The sequence below is a fragment of the Lytechinus variegatus genome, chromosome 8 (assembly GCF_018143015.1).
Source record: "Lytechinus variegatus isolate NC3 chromosome 8, Lvar_3.0, whole genome shotgun sequence".
Lineage (NCBI taxonomy): Eukaryota > Metazoa > Echinodermata > Echinoidea > Temnopleuroida > Toxopneustidae > Lytechinus > Lytechinus variegatus.
The window spans coordinates 19295058-19313534 of record NC_054747.1 but is presented as its reverse complement, the minus strand read 5'-3'; the positions used below and the strand labels follow the sequence as shown (position 1 = coordinate 19313534).

Sequence of the window (18477 nt, the reverse complement as noted above, 5' to 3'; positions counted from 1 at the left end):
GGTGATCGCACCTCGAAGATATAGAAAGTTATTAGGTGTACAACACAATTGTTGACGACGGCGCCGACGCCGGAAATAGTGATACCTATGTCTCGCTGCGCCACGCAGGCGAGACAAAAAAATGTTTCGTCAAATGCCTTTCATAACAAAGAGAAACAATGAAGTTGTTTTTTGGGTGAATCCAAACAGCCGTTTCGTCCTGGACTCTGGACATGTCAAGCGACAGATTTGCGATTTCTCGTCAGATTCGAAACTTAGGGCAGAACTGCTGTTCCGGTTGCCCAATTTTCGACGAAGACTTCCCAGTTGGTCATTATCATTTGACGGGCGTTTGCAATACATTTATCGTGTTCTTGAATCCGTTGAAAACTGTCTAGTGGCCGATTAGGGGCCACACCACGTGGTCGCAGTGCTAAAAGGGCAATACCATTCCAGTTTCGAACATCTACCTGGTCATCCAACATGTCCAGCATCTTCTATCAACTTTAATAATTAGAAGTGAACCATAGATCTGGCCTGAGAGGCAATCAACACATAATCAGGGTTTCCGAATGGGTCTAGCGTTTCCGAATACGAGAGAGATGGTTGCGAATTCTCCTTTATCCCATTATCCTTTGTTTCATTTTGTGCGTCACCTGTTCAATAAAAACCATAAAGTTTAAATAGGGGCAATATATTTTGATGCGAGTCTGGACATATTATTGTCATTATTATCACATTTGGCAACTAATCACATAATATACAAACATCCTAAATCCAGTTGAAATCATAGTAAACAAATTGTGAGGGGCCAGATATGGCATATCGGGTAGAATTTAAAAAAAAATTGCGAGCAAGCAAAATTTATCATGTTAAATTTTATGATAGATTTTGATATGATATTTCGTAAATAATATCATATCTGACACCTCTCTCTCTTTCCTTCTTTCTTTTTTCTTGGTTGTGAAAAAAAATGGGAGGGGGGGCAAAGAAGCGCCATCCCCATCTGTACGACAATTATTTTTCTATAAACGTGTTTGCTATGAAATGCAACGCGCAATCTTATTGGTCAATACGCAGGAGTGCGCGTCCTTTTTGGCATGATCTGACCAATGTGGACATGTCTTTTATACCGCGCGCAACTAGGCATTTAAGTGCGACTCTAAAGGCCACCGCATACCATTCGATTGCTCTGCGACCCGATTTTAGAATACTATAGGTAAAAAGGTTTGATCTTATCTTGAAACATGGAACATATTACTGTGTAAAGTTCTGATTATCGTACAAATACTTTTGTTCAAATCTGTGACTAACCTTATCAGAAGAAAAGCGAATTGAATTTCAAGTCTTAATGACGTCATAGCAATCGTACTATTGACTACGATATGGAACCAATTTGGCCTTTACTCCGAACTAAATGCTTGCAATCATCAAAAATTGCTATATTAGTATTCTTACAGCTAATTTGAACCTCAGATAAAGATAAGCTTTTTCATTCACATTTTCAGAAAAACAGCAAAGTGTGATTTGTTCTAAAATTTGATCGTGGACCAGTCGTAAGGTGTGCGGTGGCCTTAAGTGGTACTTAACTCTTTGTGAAACGCCCCAGGTTTTAAATCAAACTTCATAATACAGACCCTTTGCCGTTTACCCGTATTCTGAGCTCTGGTTTCACCCAAGCTCTGATCCCAATATATGGTTGAACTATGGACAGCTAATTGTGATACAAATCCCTAACTTTACATGTTTGATTTATGAGGTGGTGAGAAATTTCAAATAATGCATAAATGTCTGGAAATAATTACAAGATAGATTTGGATGTTGTTTGAAGGTTTGCATGGTGGCATGTACAATTGCTGATGTGGTTTATGGTACACCATGTGGAGTGGTATAGAAATAGTGGATAGAAGAGAAGAAGTGGATAGGCGAGAAAGTGGAGATTTGAGAGAAGAGTATTCTTTCTTGAAAATAGTCATGAAAAGGACTGTAAACCAGAAGGAATGTTGAGTGAGAACAGCTTGAGTAGTAGAGCTGATGAGGAGATGCTGGCTTGAGTCGGCGAGTAGGGATGATGAGTAGTAGAGAGACATAGTACAAGTTCAGGACAGGTTGACTGTCCTGAAGATGGACAGTCAACCTGTCCTGAACTTGTAATATGTAATGTTAGTTGCAATATTAGGGTGAAAGAAAAGTTATTCCTCCCTGAACATTAGGAATTACTATTGGTTTATGGTTCAGTCAAGTTGGTAATTATTATCACATCTGTAAAAATTAAAACATTGTATTATTCAAATAATAAAAAGTGAAAGAAATCGTGAATCTCATTTGCATATGACTGATTTGTGCATTAACTCTTTCGTGAAAAACAAGCGAAATTTTAAAATGTTAATGTTTTGAATTAATTTTTTATTTTACATCCGATTTTGATGAACTTTTCAGCGTTAGACTTGTTTCATTTTTTTTTCTTTCCGGGTTTTTGCATTTCGCGCGGACACGCTGGAACCGCTTTTTGCATTGCAGTTTGATGGAGCAATTCTTCATTTGCTTCCTCTGCAAGAAAAACAATTTTAACTCTCCGAAGAAAAATCCCTCTCAAATTTTCCATTAACAAATTCATAAATGTAATGCATAATCAATGCAGAAAATAATATTATTAAGGTTAATCACATATGAAGAATTTAGCCATGCATTTAGGATGAAGTACTGCTGCAACTTTTGAATAAATGATGGTGATAGATTATATTGTTAGCAAACGTAAAATATTTTATTCAAATATGAGCTGTATTACCTTCAATGGAAACGAGAGACCAATCTGTTTTCATTTTTGTTCAAGATGGAAAGGATAATGCAAACAATATATAAGCTATTATATGTTTGTTTTCGTCAAATGGTTGAATATTTCAAATGTCAAACATTAGCACATATAATCTGCTCTTCATTACAAAACTCTTAAACAAAAGCAAGAACTAATTTCATCATACTTTTCTGCAAATTATGCTAGACGTCGTGCCTAAAAGCAGGAGATCATAATTTGTAAAATAAATATTTGTTATGATCAAGCTGGGATGTCAACCTACCCGTACCTCCGATCCAGAATACCGTTTCGTAAAGATTTGTTGTCATAACAAATGCACAATCTTCTCTTCCAAACTAATATCAACCAATCAGATTAGAGGATTCCAGAAGCGTTCAACTCTTTTTGGAAAATTTGTTACTATACAATGTTACAACAGGTTTTATGAAATCGGTCGCATGAGATGGAACTGGGGATGGCGGCTCTCCCACCGAGCCAACATGCTCGGATGTATATGGACCTCATTCATGTGACGTCATGATCTCATAGCGCCCCCCCCCCGAGGCAATAGGAATATGTCTAAAAGGAGTTGCAATTGATCTGATTAACCTCAACTATGGAAAGCCAGCAACACCCACATCTAAAATGCATGTTTCTTCAAAATATTTCCTGGATATGATGTATATTACACAAAATCATCGTCTTCTTTATAATTTTATGTGTTCGCCTTTGTTCACCAAAGACATTTTGAAAATTATTGGAGAAAACAAAATATGACAATGATAGATTTCCATAGAGTTGTGATTGATTGAATCAATCGTAACTCTTTGTAAAACGGGAACCAGGACCCCTTCTTACAAAGAGTTAAGATTGATCCAATCAACCTCAGGTGTATGGAAATCCTTGAAAGTAATCATTTTTCTTCAGTAAATTTGTACATTGTCCTTTGAAAACAAAAACAAGCATACTGAAATGTCCAGAAAACCGTGAATGCATGAATACATATCTAGAAATCTTTTGAACAAACGTGCATTATAAATGTTGATGTTGCTGGCTTGCCATAGTTGTGGTCGATCGGATCAATCGTAGTGGGGCTGCCGTGGCCGAGTGCTCTAAAGCGCCTGGCTATACATGGAAAGTCCGGGGTTCGATCCTCGGCCGCGGCACCTATGCCCGTATTTAAGGCATTTAATCTACAATGCTCTTTTATCCTGCTATCAAATAAATGGAAATGATATATGCATTATTGGTACTAGGTGTGCACTTGTTAAAAAAAAGGTTTTACAAAAAAGTAACTCTTTAAAAGACGAGGCCCTGGACTAATATTATTTCCACCCGTATTTTGGTTCACAGGCAGAAAGTACGCGCACAGACTGCTCAGTTATTTCCTTCATTTTTATCAAAGCATAGAATTCACATATTGTAGAAATGAGAGTACATGATTCTGCGTTACGCTACAGGAAGGGGCAAATTATCACAATCCTCAAAATGACATTTCCATGAAACTAGCATTATGGTTATTTTTGCATACGCTGACCATGCTGAGGTCAATGCAATCGAGAAAAAATCACATTTGACCAAGAAGAAGCCCTGGTCACTTGATTTATAAAATACACACAGTTATTTTTTTTCGATAACACCATTATTGAGCTGAACCGTAACCCTTTTATCCTTGCGTACTGTATATTACAAGCATAATGGTTTTGTATTTTTCATTATCAGAAAATTGGGTATATATTTTTAGGTACAATGTAATGCAATTAATGGCAGTGTAAAACTGTAAAACAGGCACAATTCGGCCTTTTGGATTGCTATGCAATGTTATATTTTAATAACATCACTAATGGATTTAAAAAGTTCATTTTAAAATGTCGCTATCGTCTCTTGCAATGAATATAGTGCAGATTATTTACAAAGAAGATAATATTATCTTAGCCTTACCGTCGCCAATGCTTCCGTCATCCTGTCCGTTTGGTTTATCATCTTTGGAGCTTGTTTCCTGATCTGAAGAACTTACATCTTCTTTCCTGCTGTTTGTATCTTTAAATATGGATACAAAATTTGATAGTTGGTATTTTTATATAGATAGTAATGATACATGTTGGTTGAGATTATTATTGAGAATTTATTCATTTTATTCTCATATATAAAGAAAAGTCTCTTCTTTTATTCAAATTATCTACATTATCTTATTATAAGATGGAGGATCCTCTCGTTCGTTGGATGTTCAGGTAATTTTGTTGTGATTATACAACGTGCACATGTACCCTTCCCTATAGAAAATGCCTTTGCACAACTACTTAGTCTATGGGGCCTTTGAGGGTTCACGCGCTAATGTGTTAATTCTATTCAGCATATGATTTATATGACTATATTTTTGAATGAATACACTTAGCGCACTAAATCAGTCGTTGTTGATACAGGGAACTGTATTGAAAACCATATCTTTATCTTATATAAAAAATGTTTACCTTTTTCACCAGTCACTTTTGCGCTGTTTTCACCCTTCTCGCTTGTTGGTATGATCCCTACCGGTTGTGAATTATTCGCACCCTCGGTCGTCTTATTTCCTCCTGTTCATAAGATAATGAACTTGTTTTAAAATTATTCAATTGGAACGCGTTTTATTATTTTTATCTATATTAACATAATAGATGTGACTGTAACCTTTAACCGATGTACTGCACTTCGACATGCTCTATCTCGAATAGTATCACTTTTCCGTACGATTATTGAGACTAAGGCGCGGATTCAGGGGGGAGGGAGCACAGGGGCACGTGCCCCCTCCCCCCCCCCCCTTGAGAAGAAAAATTAAAAATTTGTAATGTAAAAATGCCATTAAAGCAGAGGTTAAGACTTTTTTTTGCTTGTCAATTTTTTTTCAAGTACGAAATACCCTTAATTTTTGGTTGAAAACCTTTTCTTTTTTTGGGCTTGTCATTTTTTTTTCGAGTACGAAATACCCTTAATTTGTGGTTGAAAACCTTTTCTTTTTTTTTGCTTGTCAATTTGTTTCCGGGTACGAAATACCCTTAATTTGTGGTTGAAAACCATTTTTTTTTTTTTTGCTTGTCAAATTTTTTCGGGTATGAAATATTCTTAAATTGTGGTTGAAACCCTTTTTTGGGCTTGTCAAAATTTTCCTCCGAAAAATTTGCCCCCCCCCCCTCCCCCCTTTGGAAAATCCTGGATCCGCCCCTGCCCTGTTGAGACTTGAGACTCAGTATATCTGAAGTTTAAATTTACACAGGTAAAGTATTATTTTCATGAATCAATTTATCATACGTGAATATAAAGAAAAAAAAATATCAATTCATTCATCTGTACCTGGGCCTTCCTTCATAGATTTAAGATTATGAGTCATGTTATCATCATTCTTCTTGCTTACTACATCCTCTCCTTGAATTCCTGCTTTGGCAGTCTCCTTTTTTTCTTTCAATTCATCTGTAAAAAAATATTCAATTCAATTTCATTTCATTCAACCGTAATGTCGATGTACATTTACAAAGTCACACAAAATATTCAAAATTGTGTAGGATAGATGTGGGCCTTAACAGAAGAAAAAGAAATTTATGAGCCATGGCGCAAAAAGATATTGACAAAACTGAATGAGAAAAAAATATAAAATGCTGCCAATAGGCATACAAAAAAATAATCAAATCCAGCCTCATTGTTCTTCTGTAGTTATACAATTGTGGAATCTATACAGAACTATTTGGCATGAAATTATGTTGGATTCAAATTGGCTTCCTGATTCCGATCTTAAGGTATTACTTTTTTTAAATTCATTTCCTTGGTTTCATGCTGTAAATTATTACAGAATTTCCAATTACATTTTTGTATGTTAAGAAACTAGAAATATATTTACTAGATAGATGGCGCATAACAAATGCTGTATGTATTATTGAACTATGGATTTCTTTTATACTGGCAAAGATAGAGTTAAATATCTGGGCCCAGTCTGACAAAGAGTTGTGATTGATCCACTCAATGATAGCGATGGAAAGCAAACAATATCATACTTCTTCATACATAAACTGAAATTTGAAATTGTCTGTTTGAAAACACAAGAGCACATAGATTTGTCAAGAGAATGGTGCATATACGATTATAAATCCTAGTTAGAAAATACTAATCACTGTACACGAGACGATGGATGTTCGGGTGTTTGTGTGTGTGAGGGTGTGTATATTTTTTTTCATGTGATATGTACATGAATTAATTATTGTATATATTTTAGAGGGTTATTTTCAAGCGTTAACTTTTTGTTTTCCTCCTTTTCTTGTAACGATACTTTATTATAAATGTATAACTTGATAAGATATTTTAATGATTATCAAAAATAAATAAGTTGAACTGAATTTAAAAATTTCAGACAGATATATCTGCAATGTAATTTAGGGCGTTACTGGCTTGCCATAGGTGGAATGATTGGTCGAATCAATCACAATTTTTTGTAAGAAGGGGCCAGCAAAGGAGTCAGCTAGAAATATTGCATTTGTACACATTCTGTAATCTCAATTCAGGTCTGATTACGAATATAGAGAGTTAGTTTATATGCTAAGTGAGATTTACATCATTTTCCGTTAACGTAGGCCAGCAGAGGAATCAATAAATTATCCCTGAATAATATAAAGAGAAAATTTCAATAAAGTCACTCATGTATACCTGGATCTGCCTGTGTAACATCACGACTCATGCTATCTTCATTCTTCTTATCTCCAGCCTCGTCTCCTGGAGTTTGTTTGATCGCCTCCTTTCCTTTCCATCCACCTACAAAGATAAGAATATTAGATTTCAACCAAAAAAAAATATTGCTAAAGACTCAAAATAATTGTCGTCGTGTCATTAGGAAATGACCGTTTTGATTTTGATTTTAAACTTTATTTTTCCATGTTTTGTTTTGTTTTTTTTTCTATCTGTTACTAAAGTATTTTCCAAAAAAAAAAAATGTAAATAAAACATTACCATCCAATGGCACATTTTATGCACTGTACATACTTCGGTACAGCTAGTATAATTAGGATTTAACGTCTACTGGAATCAAGATGATTTATGTCTAAAGAGTTACTCAATGGTGACAAAAATAATTTGATTTCATAACGGATATTCAAACAACGTAAATCGGACTAGGAATATCGAAGTTGTGACGTTTTAAAGCTTTGCAATCTTTTCAGTGAAATAATGAATATTCAATGAGCAATTTGGTGATGTAATATCCCAATTTGTTATTTTCTATTTTATTCTGTGAAATTGTATTTATTCAATTTTCATCCTCCGAGAATTAAAAAGATTGGATAGGCATTTAATGCTTTAGATATTAAATTATTTATTGCTTCAACTTACTTTATTAGAAGGGAGACATTTCATTCTAACATGTATGAAAATATCATGTAATACCATAAAAGATAAAGTAGCTACTTGACACTATCTGCCCATCTACGAATAATCATGATGACCTGCATATGACTGTTTTTTTTTATACAAATTTCAAGAATTTCGTGGGGTGACATCAGATTGTGGTACCATTTTGGGGTATTTTGCTCAGTGAATTTTACTCTATTTATCGAAACAATTATTTCTAGCATGGAGTACCCCTTTCAAATGCAATGGGGTAACGTTCATGGACAAAAGAAACGGGGGTTGGGCTGCAGAGCGCTTCAGCCCCCTAACCTTCCACGTAATTAGTAAACATTAAAAAAACGTAAGAAATTATCACCAAGTAGTGATTTATGAATGTTCATCTCGCACCCCCTTATATCTTTTAAAACCATTCCATGGTCCCTGACATTCAATTTGACGGCGGGTCCACCCCAACCAAAAACTTAATTGAATAACAAGAGAATATCCAACAAGCATAACACTCAAAATCTCATCAAAATCGGTTGTAAAAAATCAGAAAGTTATGACATTTTAAAGTTTCGCTTAGTTTCACAAAACAGTTATATGCACATCCTGGTTGGTATGAAAATGAAGAGACTGATGCCATCCACTCACTATATCTTTTGCATTTTATTATGTGAAATATGACATATTTAATTTTCTCCTCCTTGCCCTGTGAAACAACGATCACTTCCTCCCTGAACACGTGGAATAAGCATTTACTATTATATGGTTCAGTCAAGTTGGTTCGTATTTTCGAATTTGTAAGAAATGAAATATTGTGTAATTCAAACAATAAAAAACAAAAGAAATAGTGAGTGATGGACATCATCGACTGACTCATTTGCATGTCACTGTTTGGTGAAAAATAAGCAAAAACTTTAAAATGCCATAACTTTCTTATTTTACATCCGATTTCGATGAAATTTTCAGCGTTGTGCTAGTCTGATTTTTCTCTATTGATTCAAATCAACATTTTCTGGGGTGGACTTGACCTTTAGGATTCCATAATATGATTTTCAACTTACCTGCCATTATCTCTTGAGCAAATGGATAGAATCCTGCTTTGAGAAGTTCGTTGCTCAATAATATTGGACTTTTTTCAAAAAAACCCCAAAACTTCTTTTCAGTCACCCAGGCGGTTATAATATCATAAGGGTTTAGATCTTTCTTCAACTCCTTGCCAAGAACTCTATTCAGTTTATCCACTTCTTCCGGTAAAATGGTTTTTGCTAGCATTTTTGATACTCTACTGTTTATGACGTTGTTCCGAAACTTTCCTGACAAAGGAAAAAATGAGAATTGTGATTTCATAAATGTGTTGTTGGTTGAGTGAGTTATCGATTGATTCATTCATTCATCATGTTCATCGTCTATTTCACCAATTAATGCATTGAAGAACCGTTTAAATCATAACTGACAAATACATTGATGCCATTAACCTAGACAATGGAATAACTGGCTAATGTAAACATGTCCAAAGCAAGTCCTATATTTCTTTTTTTTTCATTTCAATTGTTGTTTCAACCGTTTTAAAGAAAGACAAAATTAATGATATTCAATGTTAAAATACAACAGAATATAATACAAAAAACGGAAATGGTTAGGGAGTGAAAAAACAAGAGCTTGTATAGGGTTCCCTATATATAACAAATAACAAGGGATCTGTGAAATCAGGTATTATACGAGTATCAAAAACGGAAAAATCGGATATATAAATCCACTTAAAATGCCTTTGAAATAAAGAAAAAATACATTTGAAATAACAAAATAATAAAAGACTGAAACAAATAAATAGTGAGAGATATTTTTACAATAAAACAGAATGTTTCGTCAATTTCATGAATTTAGTCAAAAGATCAAAGCTGAATGAAAGTAGTTCCAATGAACAAGAATCTATAGAAACAAGATTAATTTTCCCAATATCATCCAAGATCTAGATCCGGTATCCATATTTCCATATTCACTGTTCGAAATAGACATGAAATGAAATACTCCGAAATATTACTTTGCCCAATTGATCTGGGGCCCGGCAGCCGCTGTGATGCAGCGCCAGATCGACGAGGCTCTATCCCTTTACTCGTTGAACGCCAAACAGGGTAACAGCAACTCCCATCTTTTAACCTCTTTTGGTCTGACGCGGCCGGGGTTCGAACCCCCGACCTCTCGGTTGTGAGACGGACGCTCTACCAACTGAGCCAACACACCAGTATAGTATCATATACTGAACTATGTGAAATCATGAAAGCAAAGCTGAAAAAAGGATATATAAGTACATGTCGGACAGTAAATAATTATGATATTGCTTGGAAAGGAACCGAAATTGCTTGAGTCAAATATGCCCAATTTCCTGAATTCTCATCACGTAATTTCTAGCAGAATCATTTGGAACATATTATTTTATTTTTACATTCTGGGGGTCACTTGATTGAATTGTACGAACTCACCTTGAAATCGTTGCCTTTAACCTAATTATTGAACATATCATACTCAATCATAGCAATAATAATAATAGACACATTTTTCTATCAATGTATTTAACTAAGTTCTTTTTTAAAGGGAACTATTTTGGCTGTACACAGCAGGAAATTAAACGGTGAACATCTTAACTGAAAATAAAGCAAATAATCACTTTGGGTAAAAAACTCATAATCGTGATTTAGATTCTCTTCGTTACCTGAGATAATACCGAGTGCAAGCTCCTTCTCGCCCAGATTGTGCAGAGCATCAGCCAAAACCATGCGATGATTGAATGATGAAGGACGGACAATGTTTCTCCATCTTTGAAGTACAGATTGACAGCTCTCTTCTCTGTCATCTGGACCAACTGGCTTGGAATCATCAGAAACACCGAGTTCCTTTGCTAATTTCGCTGGATCAACTCGCTTCTCTTCTATTTCTGCTTCATCCGCCAGGCCGATTTCAAATCCTGTTAGATGCAAACACCATATTCAATGTCAGCTGCAGAAATTGCAGATTACTTTATTGGGGAAAATCATTAAAGGTGTAGATTAAAAAAAAGGCTTTTTGCGATCTATCAAGAAAAGCGACAATTCAATTGTTTTTTCAATTCTTCATGCGATGGGGAGGGTAAATAATAAATGATTAGCTAAATCCAACCTACCGATAAGCTTCGAAATCGAACGATGGTAATACTGAAAATTTCGTCGATCACACAAATAGGAGAAAGTGTAAGATAAAAATTATTGAAAAAAATGGTAGGAACCAGGGGCTGTACCCTGTTGTGGCAGTTGTGGCAACGATCTCAAAATGAGTTCGAACAGAATCCAATAAAATGACCACCCAACTGTTTGTACGTATAATAATAATAATAATGAGACTTGTAAAGCGCCAAATCCACTCTGTAGAGTGCTCAAGGCGCATGAAGAGCTAAGAGTTAAATAGCAAAGTTTTTAGCAGATTTTTGAAAGTTTCGACAGAGGTATATTTTTTATGTCTTCAGGAAGGCTATTCCACAAAGTGGGGCATGCAAAAGGAAATGTTCTTTCCCCCTTTTTTTAACTTTCGGAATGACAAGCCAGAGGTGGATGAGCGCAAAGATCTGCCTGGTCTGTAGTGATAGGTAAATATGAAAATACTTACCTGATTTTCTTATTTACGAGATAACTCATACATCTACTTGATTTGCTAGTTCAGCCTTCTGGACTGCCATACCCGAATAGAACTCCCAAGGATTTAAAAAGCGCGCGCGCGCCCTCTCCCGTTCAGGCTTACTACCCATGAACACCGCGCAATTAGCGTCCATCTTCCTCAACTTTTGCAAGCCCATACGTTGAAACATGTTGCTACGCAAGGCGGAGGGTCGGTGGGAGGGTATCAAGTAGATGTATGAGTTATCTCGTAAATAAGAAAATCAGGTAAGTATTTTCATAATTTACTTCAATAACTCCATACATCTACTTGATTTGCTAGACCAGCACGGACTCAACCCGTAGGGAGGCATGTTTTCAAATGTAAGCCCGAAAATTTAAACACCAAAGGAAACACGAAAATTAGGGAGAGGGGGAAAAAGCCGCAGCTGCTTTAAGCGCCGAAGCAGCAAATCTCGCCTCACTGGACGGAATGTCCTTCAAGTAGAACGAAGTGAAGGAGTTAGATGAGCGCCAAAAGGCGGCTCTCAAGATGTCCTCGAGGGGAATGCCCTGGAAAAGGGCCCATGACGAACTAATGCCCCTAGTGTCATGGGCCTTAGGCCTGGTTGTATCCGATAACAAAGCACCCGCGCCCGCTGAGTTGATGGCCTCAACAATCCATCTAGAGATGGTGTCGCGGGATGCTGCTGAGAAGGGTTCACGTGAAATTACAAATAATTGATCTGAACTCCTAGACGATTTGGTGCGATCCAAGTACCACTTCAACGCCCTCACGGGACACCACAATCTATCCTCTGAAATAGATGAAAAACTAGACAGAGGGGCCAGGAAGATTTCAACTGAACCAGACGACATAGTTTGATTCTTTGCGATGAACGAGGGGGTCGGAATTAACCTAACACCCCGTCTCTCCCAGCGAATGTGTCCCGGGGAAACACACAGGGCATGGAGAGAACTTCGCCTTTGGCCCGAAGCGATAGCCATTAAAAACGCTGTTTTGATGGCTAAGTTATGGAGAGAAGCCTCCGCTAGGGGCTCAAAGGGCGGTTTTGCAAGGGCCTTAAGAACTGCAGGCAAACTCCACGACGGGGCTAAAGATTTGACTGGTGGCCGCTTCACAAAAAAGGATTTTAATAAATCCGTAATGACTGACGAGTTAGATACAGAAGAACCATCCGCGAAACCGCGGTGCGTCGCTGCAATCGCGGACCGATAGCCCCTGATAGTTGCGATCGCTTTGCCTTTATCAAAAAGGTCAACCAGAAAATCTGCGATCGACGCAATCGAAGCAGAGCGAGGATCGAGTGAGCGTTGATTGCACCACTCTGAAAAGATGCCAAGTCTGGAGTTGTATAAGCCCAACGTGGAAGCACGCCTGCTTTCCGAGACAAACTTGGCTGCCCGATCCGACAGACCTAGGGCCCGGGCATCCTCCCCGAGAGCGGCCACGCAGTCAAGTGTAGTGACTCCGGCCGCGGATGCCTGATTCCCGAGAGGGGCTGGGAAACTAGCTGACTTGTCGGAGGTAGAGTGAGAGGATCCCCCACTAATAATTCCAGTAGTTGGGGGAACCACGCCCTTCCCGGCCAGTTGGGTGCTATGAGAAGTACCCACGCCCTGTCCGCCTTCACCTTCCGGAGGACCTGCGGGATCAGGGAGAAAGGCGGGAAGGCATAGCACCTCTGACGTCCCCAGTTCATTGAGAAAGCATCGAGATGTGACGCTTCCATCTCGTTTACTCGAGAGCAGAAGACTGGGAGCTTCCGATTCAGCGCTGTTGCGAACAGGTCGATGTCCAGCGGTCCCCAGCGGTGGAGAATCGACCTGAAGATCTCTGGGTTTAGTGCCCACTCGGAGGGGAGGCACCGCCCCCGAGAGAGGAAGTCGGCTATGAGATTGTCCCTGCCCGGTATGTACGAGGCGATCGGGACAATCTCCGTTGCACGACACCACTTCCAGAGACCCGCAGCCAACGCGTCGAGAGAATTCGACCGTGTGCCCCCTTGTCTGTTTATGTAGGCTGCCACAGACCTGTTGTCCGTGCGGACCAGCACTGTCCGCCCGATTAGCTTGTGCTGAAAGTGGCGAAGAGCGTTGGACACCGCTTGCATTTCCAACACATTGATGTGAGGGAGGGCGCCTGGATAAGCCCAATCTCCGGAGTCTAATTAAAAACTCCCTGTAGTGAAAAAGAGGGGGTTTTAAGTTCCGTCTGTGAATAAAATCTTAATCAAGAGAAATTATTCAGAGAAGAAAGGAACAAGAAATGAACTTGAGGATCCGGCTGTGAATAAAAAATCAATCAAGAAATTTATTCAGAACAGGAAGGAAAGAATTGAGTTTTAAGATCCGTCTGTGAATAAATTATCAAACAAGAAATTTATTCCAAACAGAAAGGAAAAAGGAATTGAGTTAAGATCCACCTGTGAATAAAATATCAATCAAGAAATTTATTCAGAACAGAAGGAAAAGGGAATTGAAGAATTAATCAATCAATAATCAATTGAAAATCTTAATAATCAATTCCGGAAGAAAAGGAAAAAAAAGCAGAGTAGTAGATCCCAACCTGTAAAGGGAATAACAAGAACACCCACTGCAACAAGTGTAGAGGTTGTCTAGAAAATAATTCAAGAGAACGGCACTAAAAACTACCACACTTTGAACATGAAGAACAATGACCGTGGCAGGAGAAGGTTTGCTGCCACGTAGGCAGATTAAACCCGGTGCCTCGCGAACGCGCTAGCGAAGCGGCGCGACGAGGGGGGGGGGTACGAAGGACCCACCGCCGAGGAACGTGTTTCAGCGTGAAGAACCCAAACGTTAGGAAAACAAAATAAGTGTCACAAAAAAACACGCTAAAAAGTCGCGCCGGGTGTAAATCCTGAACACAATCTAACACACAAATGGGGAGATTGAAATTAAAAGGGAGAATGCACAAAAGATAAGCAAAAAGAGTATACCAAAGATCAAAAAAGATTTGAAATTTGGGAGACTTATCTGAGCACGTCTGATCCGTAGGCTTGCCGAAAGCAAAAGAGGAAGATGGACGCTAATTGCGCGGTGTTCATGGGTAGTAAGCCTGAACGGGAGAGGGCGCGCGCGCGCTTTTTAAATCCTTGGGAGTTCTATTCGGGTATGGCAGTCCAGAAGGCTGAACTAGCAAATCAAGTAGATGTATGGAGTTATTGAAGTAAATTGAATGACTGTATTGTGGTGCTGATCCACGAATACTATGAAAGGCAAGTAACAAAATCCGTTTTTTATAGGGAGCCAGTGAAGCGAATAAAAGATGGGGGTGATATGTGAGCGTTTACTTGACAAAGTGACAATGCGAGCAGCTGCATTCTGAAGCATCTAAAGCTTATGTAACTGAGCCTGCGGTAAATTAAACAAAAGGGCATTACAAAAATCAAGGCGGGAGGAAAATAAGTGTCAAAAGACTCTGCAAAAAATTGTAATTGCTGACAAAATGACCAAAATAAGCAAGGAATTCCATAAATTTTGCATTTTTCTCAAAAAAAATATGAAAACACTGTCCACATATCCCTTTTTGTGTTAGGTATCATCAGAATTATCCGATTTTTGCTAACAGTTCATGATTTTAGAAAGAATAAGTTTATTTCAGCGCACCAGAACTACATGTAGATCTATGATAATATGGTGGGATTTAACATTGATTTTAAAGAATTTCTCATGAAATAATTGTTTGCTGCAACTACTTTGTTTTATCTTTAATAGAAATTCTTAACTCACCAAACACTATCGACTTTGCCTCTTCCAGATATCCAGCTACCTTCAAAGCACTTGCAATCTCCAGTCTCTCATCATAGCCTTTGTCTGTACTAGATTTCACCTCGAATAGCAATGTCCTTGTACCATGTTGTATTATTTTAGGTCCAAGTTTATGTTTGTAGCGAGTTAGCACTTCGTCACCGATGTCGAGTGCTTTGGCAAATGGATAAACGTCTGATAGGACGAGGCGATAAGCTAATTCAACGAGTTCTACATCGTATATTTTGTATTCTTTCCCTTTTGGAAGAAGACACGCTAGAAAAGTAAATAGTGATAGTAAAAGTACAATCAGAAGTCTCCAACTGGGGGGGGGGGGGCTTCCATTGACGAGTGGATACCAGGCGCGAAACACGTAAAAAGGATTGTCTTTTTTACGTGTTTCGTTTTGATTGGTAGTAAGGGTGTCAAAAACGCTAAAATACTGAAAAGGGTATACATTTTCCTAAAAAAGCTACGTGTTTACGGCAAAATTTGCGGGAATAAAAGGACTAAAATACTTTATAAAGGATATACTTTTTGCTGCAGTACTACCTGTTTAGGTCCTCTTTGAGTGAGGTGTTGCAAGTGGGGCAGTACTAAATCCAATGAAAGTAAGGTAAAGCCGACGTCCGTGGATAACAATAAAATATCACTGTACTTTTTTAGGGGGCAATTCAGGAAAAAAAATTGTGAAGTGTACCGTTTTGTTTTCAATACTTGTTAAGGTTTCACACGCCAATATTTGTAAAGGAAGGCATTTTCAGATATAGACGTGTCAATATATGGTTTGACCCGGAACAAATAGCAACAAATGATTTGTCAACTGTTTCTGGCAGTATTTGACCTCAGGAATAACAAAATCCGCATATGGGAAAGTAGTTATTTCTCAAGATGGCGTCCAAAATGGCCGCCATTCACTGAAAATGGATATAACCCACTCACTACCCCCCTAGAATCCTTATTTTGGTTCATATTCCATGATACAGTGGGTAAACGAATTTATTGATACAAGTTAGAGTGAATATCAGCATTCAAGAGTACCAGAAAGATCCAAGATGGCGCCCAAAATGACTGCCGTAGGCTAAAAAATCAAAAATTCATCTATTGCTTACTTCAGTGGCTTTAATTTGGTTTCTATTCAATGGTTTTAATGGTGAAGTACAGTGCCGGTCGCGGGAAACGTCACAATGCCCCCTAGGGCAAACGCGGTAGCCCGTAGCGGGCATTTGAGGGGAGCGGACGCGGGAAGACGCCCGCGTCCGCTCCCCTAGGACATGAGTGCCCGCAGTTAGCGCCCGCGTCTATCCTAGGGTGTTTTCTCTAGGATGTTCGGCAGTGCATTCTTGGTCGAAAGAAGAAGTCTGATTTGACACATTTGACTGCATGTGATCTTTTTCTCATACCAAGCATAAGTTTTCGATCATTTATCGTGGATAAAATCTGTTATGAAAATTACATTACAAAGTTTTGGGCTGATAACTGGGATTTTAGGCTTTTCACCGAATGACTTATTGTGTTGGATTACACACTGGCACCAGCATAAATGGTCATTTCCTATGAATATTCTCCCCGTGGTGTCCGTTATTTCATTCACTGATATAATGAGTTTCTGACAAAGGAGCCGGTATTTGTCGATGTTGAATCTACATTCCGGAGGTCGTCCTAGAACTATTTACTCTATTCTTTCCCTGCATGGCCATCCTTTTTTATATACCCTGATATGCCTTTCAGGCGCGGATCTACGAGATGCAGATAAAAGGGAGAAGGAGAAAGCAAAAATGAAAGAAAAAGGCGAAAAGGAAGGGATGGATTGAAGACGAGAAGGAAAGGGGTTTAAGCATTTAAGCTAAATGCGTTAGGAAAGTTTTTAATAGTTACATATATGCTAATAGTTTTTGTTGTTCTGCTCTGAAGCGCATTGAGCATCTAATCAAGATGGAAAGTGCGCTTTACAAATCTCATGTATTATTTTTATCTTCCATATAATACTGAATTATGTATTGTACCAAGCTGTGGTTTGGTTTTGTGATTTGGTTTTATCATTTCCAATTCATATAACAAAATATATTCGAAGGAAAATCTTGTTTTACTGAAATGAAATAATTGAAAAAATGTCTAGACCCTCAATGATATCCAACTAATCTATCAATATAAAACCGCAGTTCGTAAAAATGATAGGTTAATCTTTACTTCGACGATCATCATATAAGTGTATCAAGGATATTAATATTCGTTTTAAACCCATCTATAATTTTGTATAAAATTGCATGTAATAAATGCGTTGGACAAGTAATCTTTACTTTGATTATGTTAATTATTATTATCTTCCCAATCCGAATATCTACCGATGTAACTAACACCGCAATCGAGAGCAGATAATGTAATCAGATGTTTTAGCAAAAAGACAAACTTGTTAAATCTGCAACATTTGGGTAAATTTATACTTTTTACAGGGTGGGGATTTTAGAGACCCGATTTGAACCGAATTGAAAAGAATATCCTTATTCATTGTTGTTGACGCATCAGATAATTAATACCCCCCCCCCCTTTCTAAGAACATCCTGTCATAAATTGGTAAGCGGATGTGATCAAAGGAGAGGGGTCGATGTGGACGGGGAGCAAGACTCTCACAGACTATTGACAATAACAAAAGAACCAAATAAAAAAAATCGATGAGCACAACCTGTTTTGCTAGTGTTCGCTTTTTGCGCGTCTACTTTTTATGATGTGAGAAAGAACAATTTTCCCCGATATACAAATGCATTAGCATGATTAGAGAAATGAATTAAGATGATTAAAGGCAAAGAAAATGAAGGTAGAAAGGAATGAGCCAAACTCTAAATTGGAAAATAAAGAAAGGGACAAGATAACACTACACTAAAAGGGAAAACAGAAATTAAAGAATGAAAGAAAGGATGAAAGAAAAGAAAACAAATA

The 18477-nt window shown here is 37.8% G+C and overlaps 1 protein-coding gene and 1 long non-coding RNA gene across 3 annotated transcripts in view; both read right to left on the bottom strand.

The window, feature by feature from the left end:
- Positions 1-397: 397 nt before the first annotated feature.
- Positions 398-5338, bottom strand: LOC121420830. 2 transcript variants are annotated; one of them, XR_005970846.1, is made up of 3 exons: positions 5245-5338; positions 4715-4813; positions 398-635 (listed from the first exon to the last, which is right to left on the bottom strand). It is a non-coding gene; the product is annotated as an uncharacterized LOC121420830 (long non-coding RNA). The 2 variants fall into 2 exon arrangements; XR_005970845.1 differs by lacking the exon at positions 398-635 and adding an exon at positions 2460-2791.
- A 748-nt stretch (positions 5339-6086) lies between these two features.
- Positions 6087-18477, bottom strand: part of LOC121419539 — a 63594-nt gene continuing 51203 nt past the window's right edge. The window contains exons 12-16 of the mRNA XM_041613994.1: positions 15523-15816; positions 10833-11084; positions 9184-9435; positions 7442-7546; positions 6087-6217 (exon numbers count right to left, since the gene is read on the bottom strand). Coding sequence (XP_041469928.1) covers positions 6087-6217; positions 7442-7546; positions 9184-9435; positions 10833-11084; positions 15523-15816 — 1034 coding nt within the window. The remainder of the gene's footprint in view (positions 6218-7441; positions 7547-9183; positions 9436-10832; positions 11085-15522; positions 15817-18477) is intronic.